The following is a 20975-nucleotide window of genomic DNA, read 5'->3' as shown; positions in this document are numbered from 1 at the left end:
TGCCCTGTGGCTGCCCGGCTGCTGTCCCGTGGGGCGAGAGGTGAAGAGGAGGGGAGGAAGCAGGTAAAAGGCTGCACCTCCCGGGCCCCTCGCTACCATCCTCGTCCTCCCCTGCTGCCCACTCAGCCCTCACGCCACGGCTTCTGAAGGGCGAGGGTCCTCGGGACAAGGCGTCGTGGGGGAGCCCGGTGCAGAGTTTGGGAGCGCAAACAGCCCCGCAGCAGCCCGGGCTTCCTCGGGACGGCCGGGTGACGGCTGCAGCCCCAGCCCACCGTGGGAGCAACGGAATCGAGCTCCCCCGAGCCATCCCCATCTTTGCCTCCGGTCCCCAGGGCACAGCAAACCGCGCATCCCCGTCCTCAGCACGGGGATCCTGCCCCACGGATCCCTCCCTGCCCCACGGATCCCTCCCTGCCCCACACCCAGGGGCCACTCACTTTCGTCATGGTGATGTTGATGGTGGTGCGGCGCCGGGCCGAGCGGGTCTTGCACCCGGAGTCGAGCGAGAGGTCGCCCAGGGAGCCGGCGCTGCTCTCCAGCTGGGACCGCGTGCGGCTGGGGATGGGGGTGAAGTAGAGGCTCTCCAGGGACTCCACCTTGCGGGGCAGCCGCTGGGACGCCAGCGACTCTTCGCTGCCTGGCGGCACCGCCGAGGCCTCCGACTGCGAGCGGCCAGCCTTCCTGCAGAGACAGGGCACGAGGGCAGCGCTGACGGGCTTACCGGGCCATCAGGAAACAGAGAGGACAGGGGACACCGGGTTTTTGCGATGCTGGCGGCAGGATGGGCTCCGCCGAGCCGCGGCGTGCCGGTACCTGGTGGAGTTGAGCGGCTGCGCTTCATCGAGGCTGAGGTCGAGGCTGTCGGCGCTGAGATCGGCGGGGTTCTGGCGGAAAGTCTCCCGGCCCTTCAGCGTGTCCGTCGCCACCTGGAACTTGCCGAGCTCCCGTAGCTGCCGATCGGCAAACTCCACCTGGATGGGAAGCAGGGTGGGATGGATCCTCCAAGCGAGCCGGTATCGGAGGCGAGGAGGAGGAGGAGGGTGAAGCCCCGCTGCGCCGTGCCCACCTGAGCCTCCAGGCTGCGGACCTGGCTGGTGAGGTTCCTGCAGCTCAGCTCCGACTCCTTGGCCTGCAGGACGCTCTGCTGCAGCTCCTTGGCCAACCTCTCCGACTCGCTCCGGAGCTCCGCGTTCTCCTTCTGCAGCTGCTCCATGGCCTTCAGCTTCTCCGCCAGGTCCTGGTTCTGCTGCTTCTTTGCGTCGTAGTGAGTTTTTGCCTTCTCCATCTAGGATGTCAAGGAGAGAAAACCCGTCAAGCTTCCCCGGGGCGCGCTGCCCGGAGGCGGCGGGGCCGTGCCACCCCCCGGCGTACCTGGCCTTTGTAGTGCTCGGCCGCCTGCTCCTTCTGGGCGAGCTGCGCCTGCAGCTCTGCCACCTTCTCCTGCTGGCGGGTGGCCTCCGCCTGCAGCTCCCCTTCCAGCACCTGCGGGCAGGGAAGAGATCAGGTCAGAGGCGCCCTGCACCCCCGTCTCGCTCGGCTGAGCCCCCCGCGCCCCTCGGGGACGGCCACCAAGAGCTCCGGGGCTGAGCAAGCGCTCAGCCCAGCTCAGGTCCCAGGTTTTTGGTCCCCGTTTACCTTGACCCTCTGCTGCTGGGTTCGGGTGGCCTTCTCGTGCTGGGTCAGCTTTTTATTCAGCTCCTCCACCTGGAAGGGCACAGCTTGGTTAGACCAGCTCTGGGCACAAGACTCCCGTCTACAACCCTCCCGTGGAGGAGCACGGCCCTCCCCTCCAGCCAGCTCCAGGGGCAGGACCAGCAGGAGGTCCCCTGCCCCGGGGGGCTGCTCAGCGGTGCCCACCACCGAGGAAGCTCCCGGCACAGCCGGCATTTCGGTTAGCAGGCTCGAGGCAGGCAGTCACAGCAACCCCACGTTAGTCTTTGCAGGGATGAGGTCTGTGCTACGCAAGCGTAAGGAGCAGCCGCGCGCTGGAAGCGAAGCCGAGGCCCCTTTAGGCGGGAGGGCGAGGGAAGCCGGTGCAGTTACGCAGTGCCCCGTCACCGGAGCTGGCACCTCCGCTGCCAACTGTTTGCTGCCGGGGTAAGAGCCTCTGTGCCAAATCTCAAGCCACGCAGCTCGAGGGGGGCCCGTGCCTGCTCAGTGGGGAGGCATCCCACCCCAAAGGGGTGCTCCTGCGGTTCGAGAGTGGAGGGCAGCTGCTTGCAGCTTGCCCAATGCGCACGAGGGACGTGACACCATGGAAGGGCCAAGGAACCCCACAAGGCCCCCGGCACAGCGGGAGCCCCAGGTGCGGCGGGCGGCTCGTAAATCCTTCGGCAGCGAGCGCGCTTGCTGCCCGGGCGCCTGCGAGCTGCGGTGCCACGGGTCGGCCGCCACGCTCGGCACGGGGAGGCGGCTGCCAGACCCCGGCTGCTGCGAGCTCCTGCCCGGCCCGGCTGGGCTCTCCCTGCTCCAGGGGGTGCTCGGGGAGCCCCCGCCCGCCGGTCACAGCCACGAGGGTCTGCCGGGTCCCTGGGCAGCTCAGGCTGGGACTGTGGGGGCAAACTGAGCTGGGCAGGGAAATGGGGTTTTTCCAGCGTCGTTTCCCAAGCGCTAACCCACACCATGTCCGAGATTGATGCTGCCGTAAAGATCCCACCTCTGGCCACAGCTGGACTGTGCTTTCTGGGAGCGCAGCCCCCTCCTCCCGGCACCGGCCGTTCCTGCTGGCTGGGCGAGGAGCTGAGCCTCAGTTAAAGAGGGTGGGAAAAAGGAATGGACAGAAGGAATGGGGTATCCCCGCTCCCCCCAAATTCTCTCTCTCTGAGGACAAGGTATCACAGGAACAACGTGTGTCGAGGAGCCCTGGATGCCCTCGGCAGCCGCTCACTGCCAGCGTGCTGCCTGCGGCGTGCCCCGCCGCCACGCCGGGAAGGCGAGCGCGAGAAGCCGTGCCGAGCCGCAGGCACCACCGTGAGCGGCAGGTTTGGGCCCCAGTTCCTCCTCCCCGGGGGCGAAGGCACGAGCCCAGAGACCTGAAGCCAAGCGCCCCATGGCTGGGTCCCCACCGCAAACAGTTCACGAGAGGAGAGGGCGGCTCCGGTGGGAAGCGGCAGCAGCTAGGGCCGTGCACCGTCACCGTTTAAGCAGCCAGCACTTCGCACGCGTTACCTGCTTAGCTTGTTCTTTCCGAAATACCTCTAGCTGCTCCACCTGCGAGCACAAAGGCAGAATTGAATACGCGGCCGGCGCAGACCTGGCTGCCTTTCCCGGGAGCGCCCGTCCCCTTCACGCCCGAGCATCGCTCGGGGAGGGTGTCCCAGACCCCCAGCTCCCAGGCTGAGCAGGAGGATGAGGATTCAGGGGTGCGCAGGAGACCAAACGCGCCCCTTTTCCCGGGGGGCTCCCCCCGCCCGCAGCCCACCCGGCGGGGAGGCCGCAGGAGCCCCTACCTGAGCCGCCAGCCTCTGCCTCTCCTCCAGCAGCTTCCTCCTCTCCTCCAGCGCCGCCGCCTTGCTGCTCTCGTACTCGTTACTCATCGCCTCCAGCTTCCGCGCCGCCTCCTCGGCCTCCTGCCGGCTGCTGGCCACCAGCTCCTCCGACGCCGACCGCAGCCGCTCCAGCTCCCGCGCGTGCCGCTCCCTGGCCTGGCCCAGCTCCGCCTCGAGCCGCTGCTGCCCGCGGCTCCGGCTCTCGCCGAGTCCCCGGTTCTCCTCGGCCAGCCGAGCGTTGGCCTGCTGCAGCCCCGCCAGCCGCGCCGCCTGCTCCGCCGCCTCCGCCTGCAGCCGTTGGACGGCCCGGTCCTGCTCTGCCGACCGCTCCCGCAGGGAGGGCACCTCGGCCGCCTCCAGCTTGGCCCGCGCCAGCTCCGCTTGCAGGGCGGCCAGGGCTTTCGCCCTCTGCTCCAGGTCCTGGCGGTGCTGGCTCTCCAGGGAGGCGCGCTCGGCCTGCAGCTGCTGGCAAAGGTGCTTCAGCGCCGGCAGCTCCCCGGCGAGCGCCTGGGCGCTGCCGAGCTCCTGCTGCAGGGTGGCGAGGAGCTGCTCCTTCTGGAGGCACTTGTCCTGGCAGACCTTCACCTCCTGACGCAGCTCGTCCTCCCGCTCGCTCTGGCAGTGGCGGTCCCTCTTCAGGGCCTCGATGGCCAACCGCTGCTTCTCCATCTCCTCCTGGCACCGCTGCACCTCCACCTTCATCAGCGAGCACCTCTCGGCCGCCCGGGAGGCGGCGGTGGCCATCTCCGTCTGCAGCACCCGCAGCCTCTCCTCCAGCTTCTTGCTCTTCTCCGACTCGGCAACGATCAGGCGCTTCAGCTCCTTGCTCTCCCCCTCCTTCTCCGTCACCTGCCGATGGAGGATGGAGACCTCGTGCTCCAGGCTGCCGATCAGGCTGTTCTTCCTCTCCATCTCCTGGATGCACTGGGACACTTGCTCCTTCCAGCTCTCCTCCGACCGGCCCTTCTCCTGCACCACGGAGCGGAGGGACGCCAGCTCCTTCTCGACAGCAGCGATGGCGGTTTTGCTCTGGATCAGCTCCCTGCCCTTCTCCTGCAGCTCCTTCCGCAGGGCCTCCATGGTGCCGTCGTGCAGAGCCTGCGCCGACCTCGAGGCCTCCAGCAGCTTCTGCAGCTCTGCCGCCTTCTCCTTCTGCTGGGCCGCTTCCCTCCTCGAGGCCTCCAGCTCCGCTTGCTCCGCTATCGCCGCCTCGGCCGCCGCTCGCTCGAGGGCGGCCATAGCCTCCTGCTGCTCCCTGCACTTCTGCTCCAGCTCCTCCACTTGCAAACGAAGCGCCTGGGTCTCCTTCAGCTTCTCCTGGTAAAGGTCTTGGCTCGAGCCGGATTCCTGCTCCCTGTGACGGGTCTTCTCCTCCAAGCTTTTGAGGGACATCTCCTTCGAGCAGGTGGCCTTGATGCTGTGCCCCTCCGCATCCCTGCTCCGGGCGGTCTCCGAGAAGCCCTGCAGCTCGTTGTCCACCTTGGGCGCCCGCTCCTTGGCTGCCTCCGCCGAGGCGAGCTCTCCTTTCAGCTTGCTGACCGTCTTCTGCAGCTCCCTCAGCTCCTCGCCCCGCGAGACGTTTTTCCGGCGGAGCTCCTCCAGCTCCCCTTCCTTCTCCTCCACCAGCCCCCGGGACCGGGCCAGCTCCTCCCGGTGCACCGACCGCTCCACCCTCTGCTCGTTGAGGGAGTTTTGCAGCTGCGCCTCCAGCTCTGCCTTGCGGGCTCGCTCGGCGGCGCACTCCGCCTTGGCCCGTTCCACCTCCTGCCGCAAGCGTTCGGCTTCCTCCTCCTGGCGTGCCAGGTCCCGCCGGTGCTCCCGCAGCGTCTCCTCCAGCCTGGTGCCCAGCAGGGTCACCTCCCCGGACAGCTTCTTCACCTCCACCTCCACCTCCAGCTCACGCTGCCTGCCGGCGGCGGCCTCCCGGGAGAGCTCAGCCTCCGCACTCCGCAGCCGCTCCACGGCAGCTTCCAGCTCCTGGGATTTGAGCTTCTCCTGGGAGAGCTGCTGGGACACCCCCTCCAGTGCCTCGGCGGCTCTCCGGGCATCCGCCTCCAGCCCGGCCGCGCGCTGGGCTGCGGCTTGCTCCGCAATGGCCATCTTCTCCCGCAGGGAGGAGACCTCGGCCCTCAGCTTCTGCTCCTCGCCCTCCTTCTCCTTCGCCCGCGCCCGGGCGCTGGACAGGTCGGCCTGGAGGGCGGCCAGCCTCTCCTGGTGCTCGGTGGCCAGGCGCTCCGCCCGGGCCTCCAGCGCGGCCGCCTTCTCCTGCTCGGCCTGCAGCCGCTGGCAGGCCTGGCTGTGCTCCTGGCGCAGCGCCCGCATCTCCTCCTCCAGCCGCCCGCGCTCTCCTTCCTCCCCTCGGGAGGCTCCCGTCGGCTTCTCCCGGCTCTCCTCCAGCACCCGGCGCTTGGCCGGCTCCTCGCCCCGCTGCTGCGGAGCCGGGTCCCGGCCCTGCGCCAACTGCTGCCTCTCCGCCTCCAGCTCGGCGATCCTGGCCAGGCTGCCCTCCAGGCTCTCGGCCGCTCGCCTCTTCTCGTCCTCCAGGATGCCCTCGGTGTTCCGCAGGGATTCCTCCAGGAAAAGCAGCCGCTCCTGCAGGCAGGCATTCTCCCGGGCCAGCCTCTCCCTCTCGGCCAGCTTCTGCTGGCTCTCCTTCAGCCTGCCCTCCAGCTCCCGCAGCTGGGCTTTCAGCCCCTCCGCCGCTCCCTGCTGCCGCTGGGCACCGAGCTCGAGGATCCTGGCTTCCAGCTCGCCGACCTTGCGGCTCAGCTCAGCCTTCTCCGCCGCCGAGGCGGCCTGGCTGGCACCCTGGGCCTGCGCCATGGCCTGCAGCTGGCTGCTCAGGGACGCGTTGGCCTCCCGCAGGTGCTGCAGCTGCTGCAGGGCAGAGTCCCTCTCCCGCAGGGTCTTCTCGTGCTGGGCGTCGAGGGCAGCCAGCCGCTCGGCCTCCCCCTCGCACCTTGCCTCTGCCTCGGCCTCCCGGCTCCGCAGCGGGGTGCCCTGGGGCTCGCCGGCCTCCCGCGCCCGCAGGTCCTGCTCCAGCCTCTCCCTGGCCCGGTGGCTCTCGGAGAGGGAGCTCTGGAGGCTGGCGACGAGGCCGCCCAGCTGCTGCTTCTCCTCCTCGAAGCGGCCGCGTTCGGACTGCAGGGCTGCCTCCCGCAGCTGCTTCTCCTCCTCCAGCCGCAGGACGGTGGCCTGGAGCTCGGCCCCTTTCGCGGCGAGGCTGGACACCTCCTGCTTCACCTCTTCCAGCTGGCAGAGAGAAGAGGAGGGGGGGAAACAGAACACACACCCCTAGGTGTTACTCCAGCTGCACCCAACACCTTCACCGGAGACCCACGTGCCGCATCCCGGTGCCTGCCTGCCCTCCCGGCACCGCGGTGCGCCCCAGCACATCCCGCTTTCCCCTTGGCCTTGTGCCGCTCTGCTCTCTCGGACCAAACGCCTTTTCTCACCGTGCAGGAGCCGCTCCCTCCGCAACCCACCCGTGCTACAGGAGGCCGGGGGAGCCACCAGCTCCCCGGGAGCGGTATTCCCAAATTCGGCACAAAAGGGTGCTCAGCCCCACAACCCCCATCCGACAGCGGAGAGCAGCCGGCTCTGCCCCAGACGGCTCTGCCGTGCACCCCCCAGCGCCCGCCGCTCTCCCCAGCTAGAGGAGTTTCCCACCCGAGCGCCGCCTGCCCTCGCTGCGGGAGCCAGAGGCTCTCCCGAGGCCCGGCCGTACCTTCAGGACGTCCCCCATGACCTCCCCCTTCTCCTGGGCGCTGCAGTCCCCCAGCCTGGCCAGCTGGTCCTCCAGCAGAGAAATCTTCCCCTGGAGGATCTCGATCTTCTCCTCCGAGCATTTCTGGGGACAGGGACGTGGGACTGAGCACGGGAGGGAACCAAGCAAGGAGAGGAGCGGTCGCCCAGCGTTAATCGACACCCCGCTTCCCGGCAGCTTTGTCTCGGCAAGCTCAGGGCTGCTCTCCTCGCTGCGAGGACAGGGGCCCGTCCCACCGCCGGGAACCCTTCCCGGGAGCAGGGAGAGGCTCCCCGCGGCAGCCGGCTGTTGCACGGCCTCTCCCCGTGCGCCGGCACGGAAAGGCAGGAGGCTCCCGCCCACTCCGGGGGGGCTGCGGGCACCGCGGAGCAGGGGGCACCCACCGCCCAGGCGGGACCCCGGGGCCCCCTCACCTTCTCCTGCAGGGCAGCACGCAGCTCGCTCTCCAGCTGCCCCTGCTTTTCCTGCGACTGCGCCAGGGCCGCGTTGTGCTCCTCCGAGAGCTCGTTCAGGGCGTCCTGCAGCTGAACCAAGTGGCTGGCGATCTCCCGCAGCTGCGAAGGGAACCCCCCGTCCCAGAGGAGGGTCAGAGCGCGCCCACGCCGCCCAGGGTCTGCTCAGCTCTGCTCTCCTGAGCGCCGAGCACTGCAGCACCCACGGACACCCCCCGTCCTGGGTGCTCACACCCTGCACCCGCAGCATCCATGGACACCCCAGGTCCTGGGTGCTCACGCCCTGCACCCGCAGCATCCACGGACATTCCAGGTCCTGGGTGCTCACGCCCTGCACCCGCAACATCCATGGACACCCCAGGTCCTGGGTGCTCGCGCCCTGCACCCGCAGCATCCACGGACACCCCAGGTCCTGGGTGCTCACGCCCTGCACCCGCAACATCCATGGACACCCCAGGTCCTGGGTGCTCACGCCCTGCACCCGCAGCATCCATGGACACCCCAGGTCCTGGGTGCTCACGCCCTGCACCCGCAACATCCATGGACACCCCAGGTCCTGGGTGCTCACGCCCTGCACCCGCAACATCCATGGACACCCCAGGTCCTGGGTGCTCGCGCCCTGCACCCGCAGCATCCACGGACACCCCAGGTCCTGGGTGCTCGCGCCCTGCACCTGCAGCATCCACGGACACCCCAGGTCCTGGGTGCTCACATCCTTCACCCGCAGCATCCACGGACACCCCAGGTCCTGGGTGCTCACATCCTTCACCCGCAGCATCCACGGACACCCCAGGTCCTGGGTGCTCACGCCCTGCACCCGCAGCATCCATGGACATCCCTGGTCCTGGGTGCTCACACCCTGCACCCGCAGCATCCACGGACACCCCAGGTCCTGGGTGCTCACGCCCTGCACCCGCAACATCCATGGACACCCCAGGTCCTGGGTGCTCACACCCTGCATGCACGGCATCCATGGACACCCCAGGTCCTGGGTGCTCACGCCCTGCACCCGCAGCATCCACGGACACCCCAGGTCCTGGGTGCTCGCGCCCTGCACCCGCAGCACCACATGCAGGCAGCTCCACCCAGCCCCTGTTTCCCCCAGCACAGTTCCCCTTCGGATCAGGATCTGGAGCCCAAAGCAGGCTCGGTCACTGGGTCAAGGTCACACGAGGCAGCCCAGCGTCCGGCACTGCCATCAAATCCTCCCCACGGGGTCCCCCCACAAACGACTGGGCTGCGGGGACACGGAGAGGACGCAGCTCCCTGTACCTTGAAGGAAAGATCCCCGTTCTCCTCGGAGAGCTGGTTGATTTTTCGGTCCATCTGGCCTTTTTCAGTCTTCAGGTCCTGGCACTGCTTGAGGGCCTCGTGCAAGCGCACCATCAGGCTGCGGGAGAGGAGGTCGTTAAAGCAGGGGCTGCAAGCCCACGGCAGGCGAGGACACGGCTGGGGACCGATGCTGCTGGATATCGCTGAGGAAACTGAGGTACCGAGGTACCTCTGGGCCGTGGTGAGAAACTACCGTAAATTCACCTCTAAACTGGGTCCCAAAACGTCGCAAAGCGGAGCGGACACAAGCTTTGCATAAGCCCGACGGCTCCGAACGGAGGGCAGGGGCAGCTGCAGGACTCCAGCCCCCCCGTGCCAAGTGAAGTGCGTGAGGAAGGGAGAAGAAAGGCACGGCCCCTGCCAGCGGCGGCTGGGCGTCCTGCCCAAGTAAACACGTCGCTGCACAGGGACGGGGCAAAGACCGGGACGCAGCGCGGCAGGCGACAGAATTCAAGTGCGTGACGCAGCCCAGTTCAGATCCGATCAAATTGGCTCAAACTGGAGGGCTAGCAGCTGGGGACGGGGCTGGCATCGGGAGCTTTAGCTTTAGCTTTCAGGAACACAGAGCCTATCCCAGAGCTGGGAAGGCCACGCAGGCTCTTCCGGAGGCAGGCAGGACCCAGGCAGGCAGCACAGCCTCTTCCCACAACAGGGACGGTTCCCAGTAAGGAGCGGGCTGTCGGAACACGCTGCCTGGTTTGGGACTGGCTCCCTGCCCGCTGCGATAAAAAAAGGGCTCCGGGCTGTAATCGCCCCAACCACGGCTGCCACAACCGCATCCCGGGCTGCATCACCAGCAGCGTGGGCAGCAGGGCGAGGGGGGGGATCCTGCCCCTCTGCTCTGCTCTGGGGAGACCCCCCCTGCAGTGCTGCGTCCAGCTCGGGGGTCCCCAGCACAGGACAGACAGGGACCTGTGGGAGCGGGTCCAGAGGAGGCCACGGAAATGGTCAGGGGGGTGGAACAGCTCTGCCAGGAGGAAAGGCTGAGAGAGTTGGGGTCCTTCAGCCTGGAGAAGAGAAGGCTTCGGGGAGACCTTATTGCGGCCTTCCAGTGCTTATAAGAAAGATGGGGACGGACTTTTTAGCAGGGCCTGTTGCGACAGGACAAGGGGGGATGGTTTTAAACTAAAAGAGGGGAGATTCAGACTAGATATAAGGAAGAAATGTTTTACACTGAGGGTGGTGAGGCACTGGCACAGGTTGCCCAGAGAGGTGGTAGATGCCCCATCCCTGGGAACATTCCAGGTCAGGTTGGACGGGGCTCTGAGCACCCTGATCTGGTGGAAGATGTCCCTGCCCACGGCAGGGGGTTGGACTGGGTGACCTTTAAAGGTCCCTTCCAACCCAAACCCTTCTCTGATTTTATGACTGCCAAAGCCATCTCCTCCTGGGTGCAGCTGCAGACGAGGTGGTAGAGAACAACAGGAAGGTTTTCCCTCACCCCTGTTTTGTTCGTTGCTGGGGAAGAGACAGACAACATGGAGCCCGGGACCGTGGGAGTGACAAGGACCAGCCGAGCAGGAGGAGTGGACGTCCCCAGAGGATTACCTCTCGTTCTTCTCCCTCAGCTCCTCCATTTCTTTGGGCTCCAGCTGGTCTGCGGCTTGCTTCTCGTTGAGCAGAGCCAAGCGGTCAATGCGCTGCTGCATCATGGTGATCTGAGCCTCTGGGGAGGGGGGCGAGAAAGGGCCCGTTACCATCCTTTTGTGTCACCTGAACCCCCCAAGAGCACGGTGGAGGATGCCTGTCCTTCTCCCAAGCCGGTGAGGAGCCGCTGCACAGAAACCGTCCGAAGCAGGACGCGGAAGAGCCAGGCTGCCAGCAGCGCGGGCATTGCTTCAACCGTGGCTTTTGTTGCCCAGGATATATAAGGGAATACGAGAGGGAAGAAGGAACCTGCAGTCTCCGCATGCGCCTGGGGAAATCCCCAGTGCGGAGAGTGTTTTAGATGTGGATGGTGAGACTCCCACGTCTGCCAGCCTGCTCCAAATCATTTGGCAGAGGCACCAACAGCCATCGCCGAGAGATGTTCAGAGTTGTTACAACAGCGTCGGAGCTGTCTTGGCTCCCATCAGCAAGGCTTTCTGCGTCACGCTTTGCTCCAGATTAACGGGCAAGGGTCCCCTCAGCCCACCACGGAGCGAGGCACAGCAAACCCCGAGCTGCCCTGTCTGCTCTGGAAAGCCGAAGAGCTCCAAAGCCGTGAGCTGTGCTCACTTGGGGTCCGTCAGGATGGGCCATGCGCGAGCACAGCTGCGGCGGGGTCAAAATCATAACAGAGTCACAGAAACCAGACGAGGTCTCAGCCCCGCAGAGCCCTCCCCGCGCCCAGGACATCCCACAAGCGACTGACCCTTCTCCGTGATGAGCTTGCGATTCTCTGCCAGCTCCACCTCCAGCTCATCCCGGTTCTCTCTCTCAACAGCCAGCTGCTTCTTCAGCCGCCGCAGCTGGAACTGGGGGGTCTGCATGACGTCCCCCATGGGCGAGGACGGGGGGCCGGAGAGCATGCTGTGGAGAGGCACGCCGCGTAACTCGGTTATCCGGAGCCAAGGGCAGGGCACGCTCCCTCCCCGCGCAGCCAGACCCGCTCCGATTCCCCATCTCAGAGGCAGGTTCAGAGCAGTAACTTCGATGCCTCGTCACCCGAGCAGAAAGGCCGCTCTCCTCGTCTCGATTACGCTAACGCCAGTCTCCAAGTGTCTGGCGTGCACGTCCAAAACCACCTCCAGTCCCAGGACGAAGCACCCATCTCCCTTCACACCACAGAGCCCCACCGCAGAGCGCTCCGCTTGTAGAGAGAAACTCCTTTAGCACATCCAGCAGCAACACAGCCTGGTCCTCCCGAGCCCACTCCAAGACAGGGGAGGACCACAAGCTGCTCTGGGAAGCCTCTGTGCTCGTTAGGCTGAAACGAGCTGCGCTAAAAGGAGCTAATTACAGCCCGACCCCACTCCCCCACTGTGCGTCCCCATGTCCTGCATCAGGACAGCACCACGGCAGAAAGGGGGTCTCTGTCGAGTCAGCGTGCAACCCTGGCGACATCGCCGGGTCCCAGAAGCCGCCCCATCCGTTCGCCCCCTCCCCGCGCTCCCCCGCGGCAGCCGAGAGGCTGGGGACGTACTTGTTGGCGCCGGAGGAGGAGGAGGAGGCAATCTTCTGCAGCTCCAGGAAACGCACCTCTCGCTTGTACGGGAGGGAGAGCAGCGGGGAGTGCTCCTCGGAGCTGCTGCTGGACGCGCTGGACGAGGACAGCGGCGCTGGGAACGACAAGCGAGAAGCAGGCTGTCATCCTCACCGTAGCACCAGAAGGGAGGGTTTAGCAGCTGAAATCCCTGGTACGCAGGAACCGCAAATTCCAGCAGGGATGGATCAGCCCAGCCGAGAAAGCCATAAACCTGCCTTACACCCCTGTCCCCCCAGCTCCACGGTCCTGCCCCGGCACTCCACTCCCACCGCGAAGCTGCGGGCATCCATCCCACCCGCCTCGCTCCTCCGGGAAAAGCGCATTTCAGCGGCGTGTGCCGCAAGGGCCGGGATGCTGCCGAGCGGGGAGAGCCCGGCAGGTATAAGGCGGCCCCACGCTTAAAGAGGAGCTTACAGGGGACCATTTGTAGTGCTCGGTCCTGGGGGCACCTGGATGGTGTTGCTGCTGTGAAGGGCTGGCAGCTGTAGCAGCCCAAATGGGGAAAAAAACAAGTTTTTATGCTCTAGAAAAGGGTCACCCATGCCGGTAAGGTGCTGCCGGCACGGGAGCTGTGAAGGAAGATGCCGGCAGCGCTCAGCACTCCCAGTATCCCACACTGCCGCTCTCCACAAGGTTATGGACTGTTTCTGTCCCGCCAAGCTGGCACTTGGACATCACTACAGCAACCACGTTAACCTGTCGGTCCAACCAGGGTGCTGCGCTGGTGCCCGCTAGGAGAAAAATGTGCCCAGTGCCTGCCCTGCCTGCACGAGGCTTGGCCGTTACTCCGGGCTGGTGCCACAGCGCAGGCAGCCAGGGCCCGGCGCTCACCTTTCCTCTGCAGAAACGTCTCCAGGTTCTCATTCAGGCTCTCTTCGTTGTCCAGCACAAATTTGAGGATCGATGCCAGCTCAACCTGTGTCGGAGGAGCCACGGGGTCAGCAGCTCTGCTGCAGCGGCTGCGGTTTGCAGGCAGAGCGGTGCCGGCTAGGCAGCGACCGCAGCAGGTTGGGGGCAGCGGGCAGGTGCCTGCACCCCCGCAGTCACGAGCCTTTGATGGCCCAGATGCACTGGCGAGCACCGCAGGGCCCACCCCGCCCCATCCTTCGGGGGGACCCAGAACAGGAGGGCAGGTCTCGGAGCACCCCCCAAAAGGCACCTCCGCTTCCCCCTGCGCCCCGGCCCGGAGGGGGAGCCCAGAAGAGATTACCTGGGTCTCGTAGTCAAACTCATTCCAGTCGCCAGGACTCTTGCAGCCCATGGAGGTGTGATACAGGAGCAGCACGGCCACCTGGAACGAGGCAGGCAAGCGTCACCGACCCCAGGTCGTCATCAGCGCCGGTTAGGAATAAAGGGTGCCCCGCGGTTACCTTGGCCAACGCCAGTTCCTCTCCCTCCAGCAGTTTCTGTGCCGAGACCAGGTTCTCCGCGGCCGATTTGTGCTTGCAGTGCTCTGCAACATGAAGCAGGATCGCCAGTCACGCAGCAGCCCCTGCCGCTGGGCACGCTGCCTGCCAGCCCGTGGCACGTGGCCGTCCCCGAGGTGACGCGCTTGGGCTGGGGAGCACCGTGACGAATCCCCAAGGGGAAGGGGCACAGGGCGGGCTGGGCTCCGGAGCTGAGCCCCCAGTGCTCAGCCTCTGCCACTAACCCTGACGGGCTCTTTTCCCCCCCGCCCCGGCAAGTTCCCCCTCGGTCCCAGCCTCCCCACCTCGCCCTCGGCATCTCCCTGCGCCTTTTGCTCCTCCACCACCAGCACAAACCGAGTCCCATCTATGGAGGGTGGGATAGGAGGTGGGACACGGTGTCTCCTCTTCCAGGAGAGGCCAAGCGAAAATGCAAGACACTTCCTATTTCCCCTCCCAGGATTCCTGCTCGGGTAAAGGTTTTCCAGTGGGATTTGAGCAGCCTGAGGCCAGGCACCGGGCTAGGAATGCCACCCCAAAGCACCGGCACCCTGCCCTTCACCCCCTGGACCTCCTTTGCACCAAGCCCGGGCTCTGGCACGGATTTCCATCGGGAAGCTTTCCTTCCCGCACGCTGCCGCAGGGTCAGGGCAGCTCTGCCTGCACCTCGCAAAGCTGCTGGTGCGGCGGGGGGGTCACTTAGGGGAGGGGGGAGCCTGCAGACACAAGACCAGACCCCCGCAGGGGTGGGGGGCACCGGGCAGGGCAGCCGCTTCCCCCGGCGCCGGCGGAGGCTCTTACTCTGCAGGAAGCCGCAGATGAAGGAGATCCTCTCCGGCAGCGGCTGCTCCAGCACAGACTCCCCCTCCTCGCTCCTGTGGCTGGAAGAGTGCACGGGTTGCGTTAAAACGTTGCCGAGGGATTAAACAAACGGTGCTTTTTTTGCAACAGAGCTTGCTGAGCGAGAGGCTGGCTCTCGGGCAACGCGGCACCGTGCCAGGGTGGGTGGCGAAGGAAGCCAACCGCACCCGGAGCAGGCGCAGATTCTCCCCGCAGCCCCGACAAACATGGCTGCGTTTGGTGAGCAGCCGGAGCCGGGCAGCCAGCCCCCCCGCCGGCGCGTCTGCCGGAGCGCTGCCGGCCGCCGCCGTTTCCTCTCTGCCTGCCAGCCCCGGCATCCGGCACGGCAGAGGGAGCTGGCGGCGTCCCCATGGACCGGGGAGGCACCGCGGGGGCCGCGCGTGGAGCTGGGCGTTTTTCTGGCTATTGCAAAGCGTCACCGTTTGCGGGAAACGGCGTTTTGGAGACACGTGGACCCCGCTCCCCTCCGGGTCACTGCCCTGGAGCCCACGCTGGGTTTTGGGGGAGGCTGAAGCTGCCTCTTGCGGCTTTCGTTTGAGACCACGCTCCTCCTCAACAGCCGCCATTCAGACAGAGACCGTGTGCCTAAAGCCCGCGCCAGCCGCGCTCGGCCGGCGCTGCTTCGGTTACTCCCAAGGCACCGAAAGCAGGGACTTTGCCTGGGGAAGGGGCCGGCACGAGGATTTTCTTATCCTCCTGGGTTTCCCAGCCCGTCCCCTGGTGCTGCGGGGAGCTCCCCAGCTCAGCCGGCTGCCGCGGCGTCCACCCCCCTTATCAAGCTACGGTCAGGCCTGTTTAGTGAGCGCACGCCGCCGGTGATCCCGGCTAATCTGAGCTGGAGCACAGACCCAGGAGATTAACCAGTTCTGACTAAATATATCCCCGGTGCAGGCGGCTCCTTCCTCCCCACCCACCGCAGGCAGATCCCTGCTCCGAGCAGGCTCTCGTTACACCGCGCGGGAGGTAATTATAGCAGACAAGCTCCTGCAGAGCCTCCCGCCAGAAGGGTTTGAAAGCAATGCCGCGCTCGGCGCCGAGCGGCAGCCTCACGCCCTCCCAATTTGCCTCGCCAGCTCGTTAACGACACGCAGCCGGAGCAGAGAGTGCTCGGTCCTAGCTCCGACGCCCATTGCAGGTTTTAATTGCCCTTGTTCATAGGCAACGAACGCGGCTCCCGACAGAGGCATTCCTCCCTGCCCTGCCCGGCCACCTCGGGTCCCGGGAGGGAGCAAAGCAGCTCAGTCCTGCCCGTATCGTACTCGGAAGCAGCCTGATGTCCCCAGAGAACAGGAGCACTTCATGGGGTGGGAGCTGTCGTTCTTTAAGGTGCTTTACAGACCCAAGGCTTCCTCGGGATCCCAAGGCTGCAGCTCAGGAAAACTTGCCAGGCTGTTTCCTCACCCGAGCAGCTTTTGTGGAAATAAAGCATCTCCCGTGCAGCTCCGGGAGCCCCCGCGCCGCTGGCATCAGCGCTCGGCTCTGCTTCAACGCCAGGAGTGAGCCCAGACGTCAGCGCCAGACGCGATAGCGAGCTTCCAACGACAGAAACTCTGGCCAAAATCCCACCTGGGTGGCTCCGCGGGGCCCGACAGCTCTGCCTGGGGCTCCGCAGGCAGACCCCGGCCGTGCGACAGGCAGCCCCTGCCTGCAGGGCTGTGGGGCGGGCAGGGGAGCAGACCCTCTCCCAGCTACCTCAGGCAGGTTTGTCTCCAGCCCGAGCTGCCGGCAGAGCGCCGGTACGCCGGCTACGCACGGGGGCTTCCGAGCAGGGCAGCCCAGAAGGCTCATCGTCCCACGGACGGTGGCTTTACGTGCGAAGGAGCCACAGTGCGAAGGCACGAGCCTCCCATTGCGTTCAGGGCATGCCCGGCAGCAAGCGCTGCTTACGCGGGTGCTGTGCTTCGCCGCAGCCTCACACGGAGGAGCCGGAGATCCAGCACTGGGTCTGCCAGAGGAGGAATACCCCAGGAACCTCCCCACCACCCTGCCGGAGAGGGACCACGCTCGCGGCCGGAGGAGGCTCTCGGGGGCCGGGCGGTTTGGAGAGCGCACCCGGCTCCCCGTACTCACATTTGATTGATGATCCCGATGAAGACGCTACAGTCCTGGAGCTGCGACAGATCATCGAGGGGGTGGGTACAAACTTTTGTGCTGTTCACCTACAAATGGGGCGAGATGGTCAGAAGCGTTGGTTCTGAACCTGCCACCTCCCAGCCCTGGCAAGGGGACAGCGAGACCGGTCTGGGTGCGAGAGCAAAGCCAGCCCTTCCAACCACCCCTGCCCTGCCCAGGCAAAAGCTGAACGCAATCCCCACGGCTCCACAGCCGGACGGGCCGGCACGGGGCTCGTTTATCGCGCTGCGATGCTTTGCTCAGACACGGCGCTGCTTCGCGAGGCAGATCCGACGGCCCCTTTAGGGTCCAGCTGCTGCTCACTTCCCAAGCCTGCTGCCTGCTCCAGGCTCGGCTCCGGCTCCCGGGCAGTTTCCACAGCCGGACCGAGCTGTTCCGGCATTTCTGGTTACTCAACAGGAATGGTGAGCAGGGCTTCTCCCGCAAACCTGCCCAGGAACAGCAAGGACTCGGCTGCCCCGGCACCTGCCCCAGCCACAACCCCCGCCTTGACCGGCCCCAGCACCGTGCCCCCGAGGAGCCGCCGGTGCCGGCGGCAGCCGGGACCCACCCGGGCAGCACGTCCCACCTACGGAGCAAGCTACGGCGGAGGAGAGGGAGGCTTTACCCAAGCGAGGAGAGCCGCAGCTCTCGCGCCGTGAAGAGGCATCTTCGCAAGGCTGCCAGGTCACTGCCCGGACCTAGGAACGCCAACGAAGGGGGGAAAAAAAAAGCAATTAAGGCCAAACATAGTAATTACATTAATATACACAGCGCCAGGCATTCGTGTCCGTCGAGGGAGGATCTACGCTCTGCGCCTGGCTGCCTGCGGGTCGTACGGAGGTGAGCAGCCGGCATCCTCCTGCTTTTCAGCGGGCACCGAGCAGGGAGCAGCACGGCCGAGCAGCAGTCGGGTCCTCTCCCGCAGTCCCCCGGGATTTACCCCGGGAGGTCAGGATCCCGCGAGCAAGGCTCAAGGGAAAACCGCTGCTCAGGCTCCTTGTCCCCAGCACCTCCTGCCGTGCCTCCTCCCCTCCCCTCCCCTCACCCCCAAACTTCTCTGAATTTCTTTTAAGAGAAACTTAAAGGCCTAGCAGCCCGGGAGCCTGCTAGACCCCGTGCCCGGGCTGGTCCCTCTTGCCGTGCGGTTTCAGCCCCGGCCCCCCCGGGAGGAAGGCAGCGTCCCGTCGAGCCTGTCTTTTGCGCCATGGTGGTGCAAAACAACCGGTCGTGGCTCTGGCCGGTCGGCACCGGCGGCTGCCGTCACTCCGAGGGATCCTGCGTCACCGTGGGGCACCGCGGGCGGCCGAGGGCTTCTCCATGGCTGTGCCGAACCGCAGGGCTCCGCTGCCTGCAGCAGGCAGGAGGCAGGGAGCCCGACCTGGGCACCCGCGGCTCCTGGCACAGGAGCTCATCGGCACTTGCTGCCCACCCGGGGATGGTGTTGTCCCCACTGCCGGTCGTGGCTGAACACCGACATTGCTGCCGAGACCGCCAGCATCCCAGGAAAATTTGCCTCCCTCTAGAAAACTCGAGCAGCAACTCTAGAGAGAGACAAAAATTCGGCACATGGAGGGATGCCATGCCAAGAGCCATGGTGGTCCTGAGGGATAGGCAAGAGCAGGAAAAAAATCCCCCAGCGCTGTGCCGAGAGGCAGCCGGCCCCAGCGGGACGAAGCAGCCGCAGATGGTGGCACAGCCCGCGGGGAGCAGAGGGGGACCGGGGAGCAGTGGCAAACAAGCACCCAGACTGGGCTGGAAGGAGCCCGCAAAGGTCACCCGGCCCCAACAAGCCCGGTGAGGCGGTGGCGAAGCCATCGGAGCGCTGCCGGCTCCCGTTCCCGCTGCCGCCGGCGCTGAGGAGAACAACCTGCCGGGGCGGGGGGAGCCCCCCAGGCATCACCGCGCAGGACGAGCCGCCCTGCTGCCCCCGGGAGCGCTGCCAGGTCCCCTCTGCTGCAACCTTTGCCTCCACGCCGGCCGTCCCTGGTGCCACCCTGGTAAGCCTGCTGGCGAGGGCGCTGCTCAGAGCAGACCTGAGCAGCAGTGGGGGCCAAGCAGGGCCCCCGCCAAAAATCACCCAGATGGGGAGGGTGCTCCTCGGCTCCTCGCCCCATACTGCACCCTGACACCCCGCGCCGGGCCAGGAACCCGGCTGGGATCTGCAGCTGTTCCTGGGAGCACCCGACACGCCACGGCCACCTGGATTTTGGGGGACATGGAGCACCCGCTGCCTCCAGGAGCTCGGCAGGGAAGCGCCAGATCCTCGGCAGGACAGGTCCTCCCCCCAGCTTGGCTAAAAACCGGCTCCTCTGTGCCATGGCTGCGGCACACAGCCTCTCGGCACCCACCGCCCCTCCAGCCCCCTGGCCGGGGGTGCAACGTGCCCGGGCCAGGACCCCTCCCCAAAAATCAACCCCAAGCCTCGGGGCAAAACACGCGTGCCGGTCCCGAACGCAGGCTCCCGCCAGCTCCGAGGTGGGTTTTAGCGGAGCCGGTCTGAAGTGCCGGTGCCCGGTGAGAGGCCGGGACGGGCAGGGCTGCCCACTCCTGCCCTGGTCACAGCCTGGCTCGTCACCAGCGACGTCGGTGACTTCCCCGAGCCGCGCTCGGAGACAACGACACGACCCTCCGCGGGGAGACGCCGCTCGCCTTACGCCCGGGTCCGTGTGACGGCAGACGGGCAGCGGCCGGGGAGCCCGGCGCATCGGCACAAAGCGCGGCGGCGGCCGTGAGCGCTTTCCAGCTGCGTCCCCGGGGAGGGGAGCTGCGGAGGGTCGGTGGGGAAGGGTCTGGCGGGAGGGAGGACGAGCCCCGGCGGCGGCGGTGACGGCCGCGGCGGCATTGTCCTTCGCCGCTCTCCCCCAGCGCCCGCTCCGGTCAAAACACGGCGTTACGCAAGCCCGCGCCTCCGGAGCTCCCGAGGTGCCAACCTGCCGGAGGGACGCGCCCGCGGCCCCCCCAGCTGTCCCGGGGCGAGTGGTCCCGCTGCGGGAAGCGCCCAGCGGCTCCCCCAGGCAGGGTGGGCGACGCACGGCAGCCCCCCACACCCCCCGTCCCCGGGACGGGCCCACGGCGGCGTGGGGAGGAGGCGGCGGGGGGGGGGGGGGGGAGGACGCGGCCGCCAGCCCGGAGCTCGAGCTCCCGGATGTTGGCGAACGCAACTCGGCCGCCCGCGTCCCGACGCGAGTCGGGGATTCGCACCTCGGGGGCTCGCGGGGCGGGAGCCGAACGCCGCGGCAAGGCGCCGAGGCTGGGAGACGGCGAGCTTCGCCTCCCCCGCCTCCCGCCTCCTCCTCCTCCTCCCCCTCCCCAGCCCTGTCGAAAACAAACAAGGAAGAGGGATAAAGTCTTTGTTCGGGCCTTACCGGGGGCGCGCGGCCGCCGTCGCCGCACGGGGTTCAATCCGCCATGAGCGCTGGCAGCCGGGGAGGGCCGGGGAGCCAGCGGCCACGCACAAAAGAAAAGTTGTTGGGCTTCTCCTCGGCGGGGCTGGCAGGCGACGGTTCCCCTTCCTGGCCCTGGGCCACCCCACGTCACCGCGCCGAGGCCGCGCTCGTTAAAGGCGCACGGCACAGAAAGCCGCCGCCGCCGCCGGAGCGGCCGCGGGGAAGGGGCAACGTCTGACCCCGGCCACGGGTGCGCTCGCTGCCGTCACCCTGCCGGGGCCCCGGGTGACGGGAGGGCTGGCGGGGCCGGTGCGGACCCGCTCCCGGCCCCAGCGCGGCGGGGAAGGGCGCTGGGCCCCGGTGTCAGCCCCCGCCACCCGCTAACCCGGCTGGAGCCACGTCCCGGCTGCTTCTGGAAAAATTCGCCCGCTCACCCCCCAACAGCCACGGGTTCGACGGGGACCGGAGCAGCGCCGCGACCCACCGCCGGCAGATTCGTCCACTCGCTGCCAGGCCGAAGGGGCTGCGGGACCCCTGCCAGGAGCGGCAGCTGCCGGAGCCCTGCCCGCGCCCGGCGACCCTCCGGGGCTGGCGAGGAAGGGATGCTCGCCCCTCGCTGTCAGCCGGGAGCCGTCCCCGGGGCGGCTGGGCTGCCCGAGGGGACCCGGGGCCACCCCGAGACGGCGCTCACCGCACCAGCCGGGAAGGGGGGCTCCGGCTGGGTCCCCCCCGCCGCCTTTAGGGAAGAGGAGGCCGCCGAGCTTGGCGGGAGATGGAGGCGCGGGCGAGGCGCGAGACCCCGGCCTAGCAACGCCCCGGCTCGGTGCCCCCGCGGGAGACGGGGGGGGCTCTGCCGCACGGCCCCGCGGGAGCCGGCACGAGGAGCTTCTCCTACCGGATCGGGAGGCGAGGACGCGCCCGGCCCGGGGCGTCGTGCGGACGAGGGCTCGGCAGGGCGAGGTGCCGGCGGCAAACCGGCACG

At 67.2% G+C, this 20975-nt stretch overlaps 1 protein-coding gene across 3 annotated transcripts in view; it reads right to left on the bottom strand.

Annotated features, from left to right (window-relative positions):
- The window catches only part of NUMA1 (nuclear mitotic apparatus protein 1), a 24323-nt gene extending 3348 nt beyond the window's left edge, over positions 1-20975 (bottom strand). Inside the window, exons 1-20 of one of the 3 annotated variants that reach the window (XM_075140468.1) lie at positions 20889-20975; positions 17233-17305; positions 16563-16651; positions 14433-14512; positions 13596-13678; positions 13436-13516; positions 13057-13141; positions 12163-12298; positions 11392-11549; positions 10587-10704; positions 8979-9096; positions 7668-7808; positions 7216-7338; positions 3450-6740; positions 3169-3210; positions 1636-1704; positions 1372-1482; positions 1067-1285; positions 814-971; positions 438-681 (exon numbers count right to left, since the gene is read on the bottom strand). In XM_075140468.1, coding sequence (XP_074996569.1) covers positions 438-681; positions 814-971; positions 1067-1285; positions 1372-1482; positions 1636-1704; positions 3169-3210; positions 3450-6740; positions 7216-7338; positions 7668-7808; positions 8979-9096; positions 10587-10704; positions 11392-11549; positions 12163-12298; positions 13057-13141; positions 13436-13516; positions 13596-13678; positions 14433-14512; positions 16563-16651; positions 17233-17274 — 5388 coding nt within the window. In that variant the 5' untranslated portion in view covers positions 17275-17305; positions 20889-20975. Of the gene's footprint in view, positions 1-437; positions 682-813; positions 972-1066; positions 1286-1371; positions 1483-1635; positions 1705-3168; positions 3211-3449; positions 6741-7215; positions 7339-7667; positions 7809-8978; positions 9097-10586; positions 10705-11391; positions 11550-12162; positions 12299-13056; positions 13142-13435; positions 13517-13595; positions 13679-14432; positions 14513-16562; positions 16652-17232; positions 17306-19972; positions 20233-20888 lie in introns of those variants that run through there. The other 2 variants (XM_075140467.1, XM_075140469.1) reach the window with 2 other exon arrangements.

The sequence above is a fragment of the Calonectris borealis genome, chromosome 1 (assembly GCF_964195595.1).
Source record: "Calonectris borealis chromosome 1, bCalBor7.hap1.2, whole genome shotgun sequence".
Classification (NCBI taxonomy): domain Eukaryota; kingdom Metazoa; phylum Chordata; class Aves; order Procellariiformes; family Procellariidae; genus Calonectris; species Calonectris borealis.
Note: the sequence above shows the minus strand (reverse complement) of the source record. Positions and strands in the feature narration are given on the sequence as shown.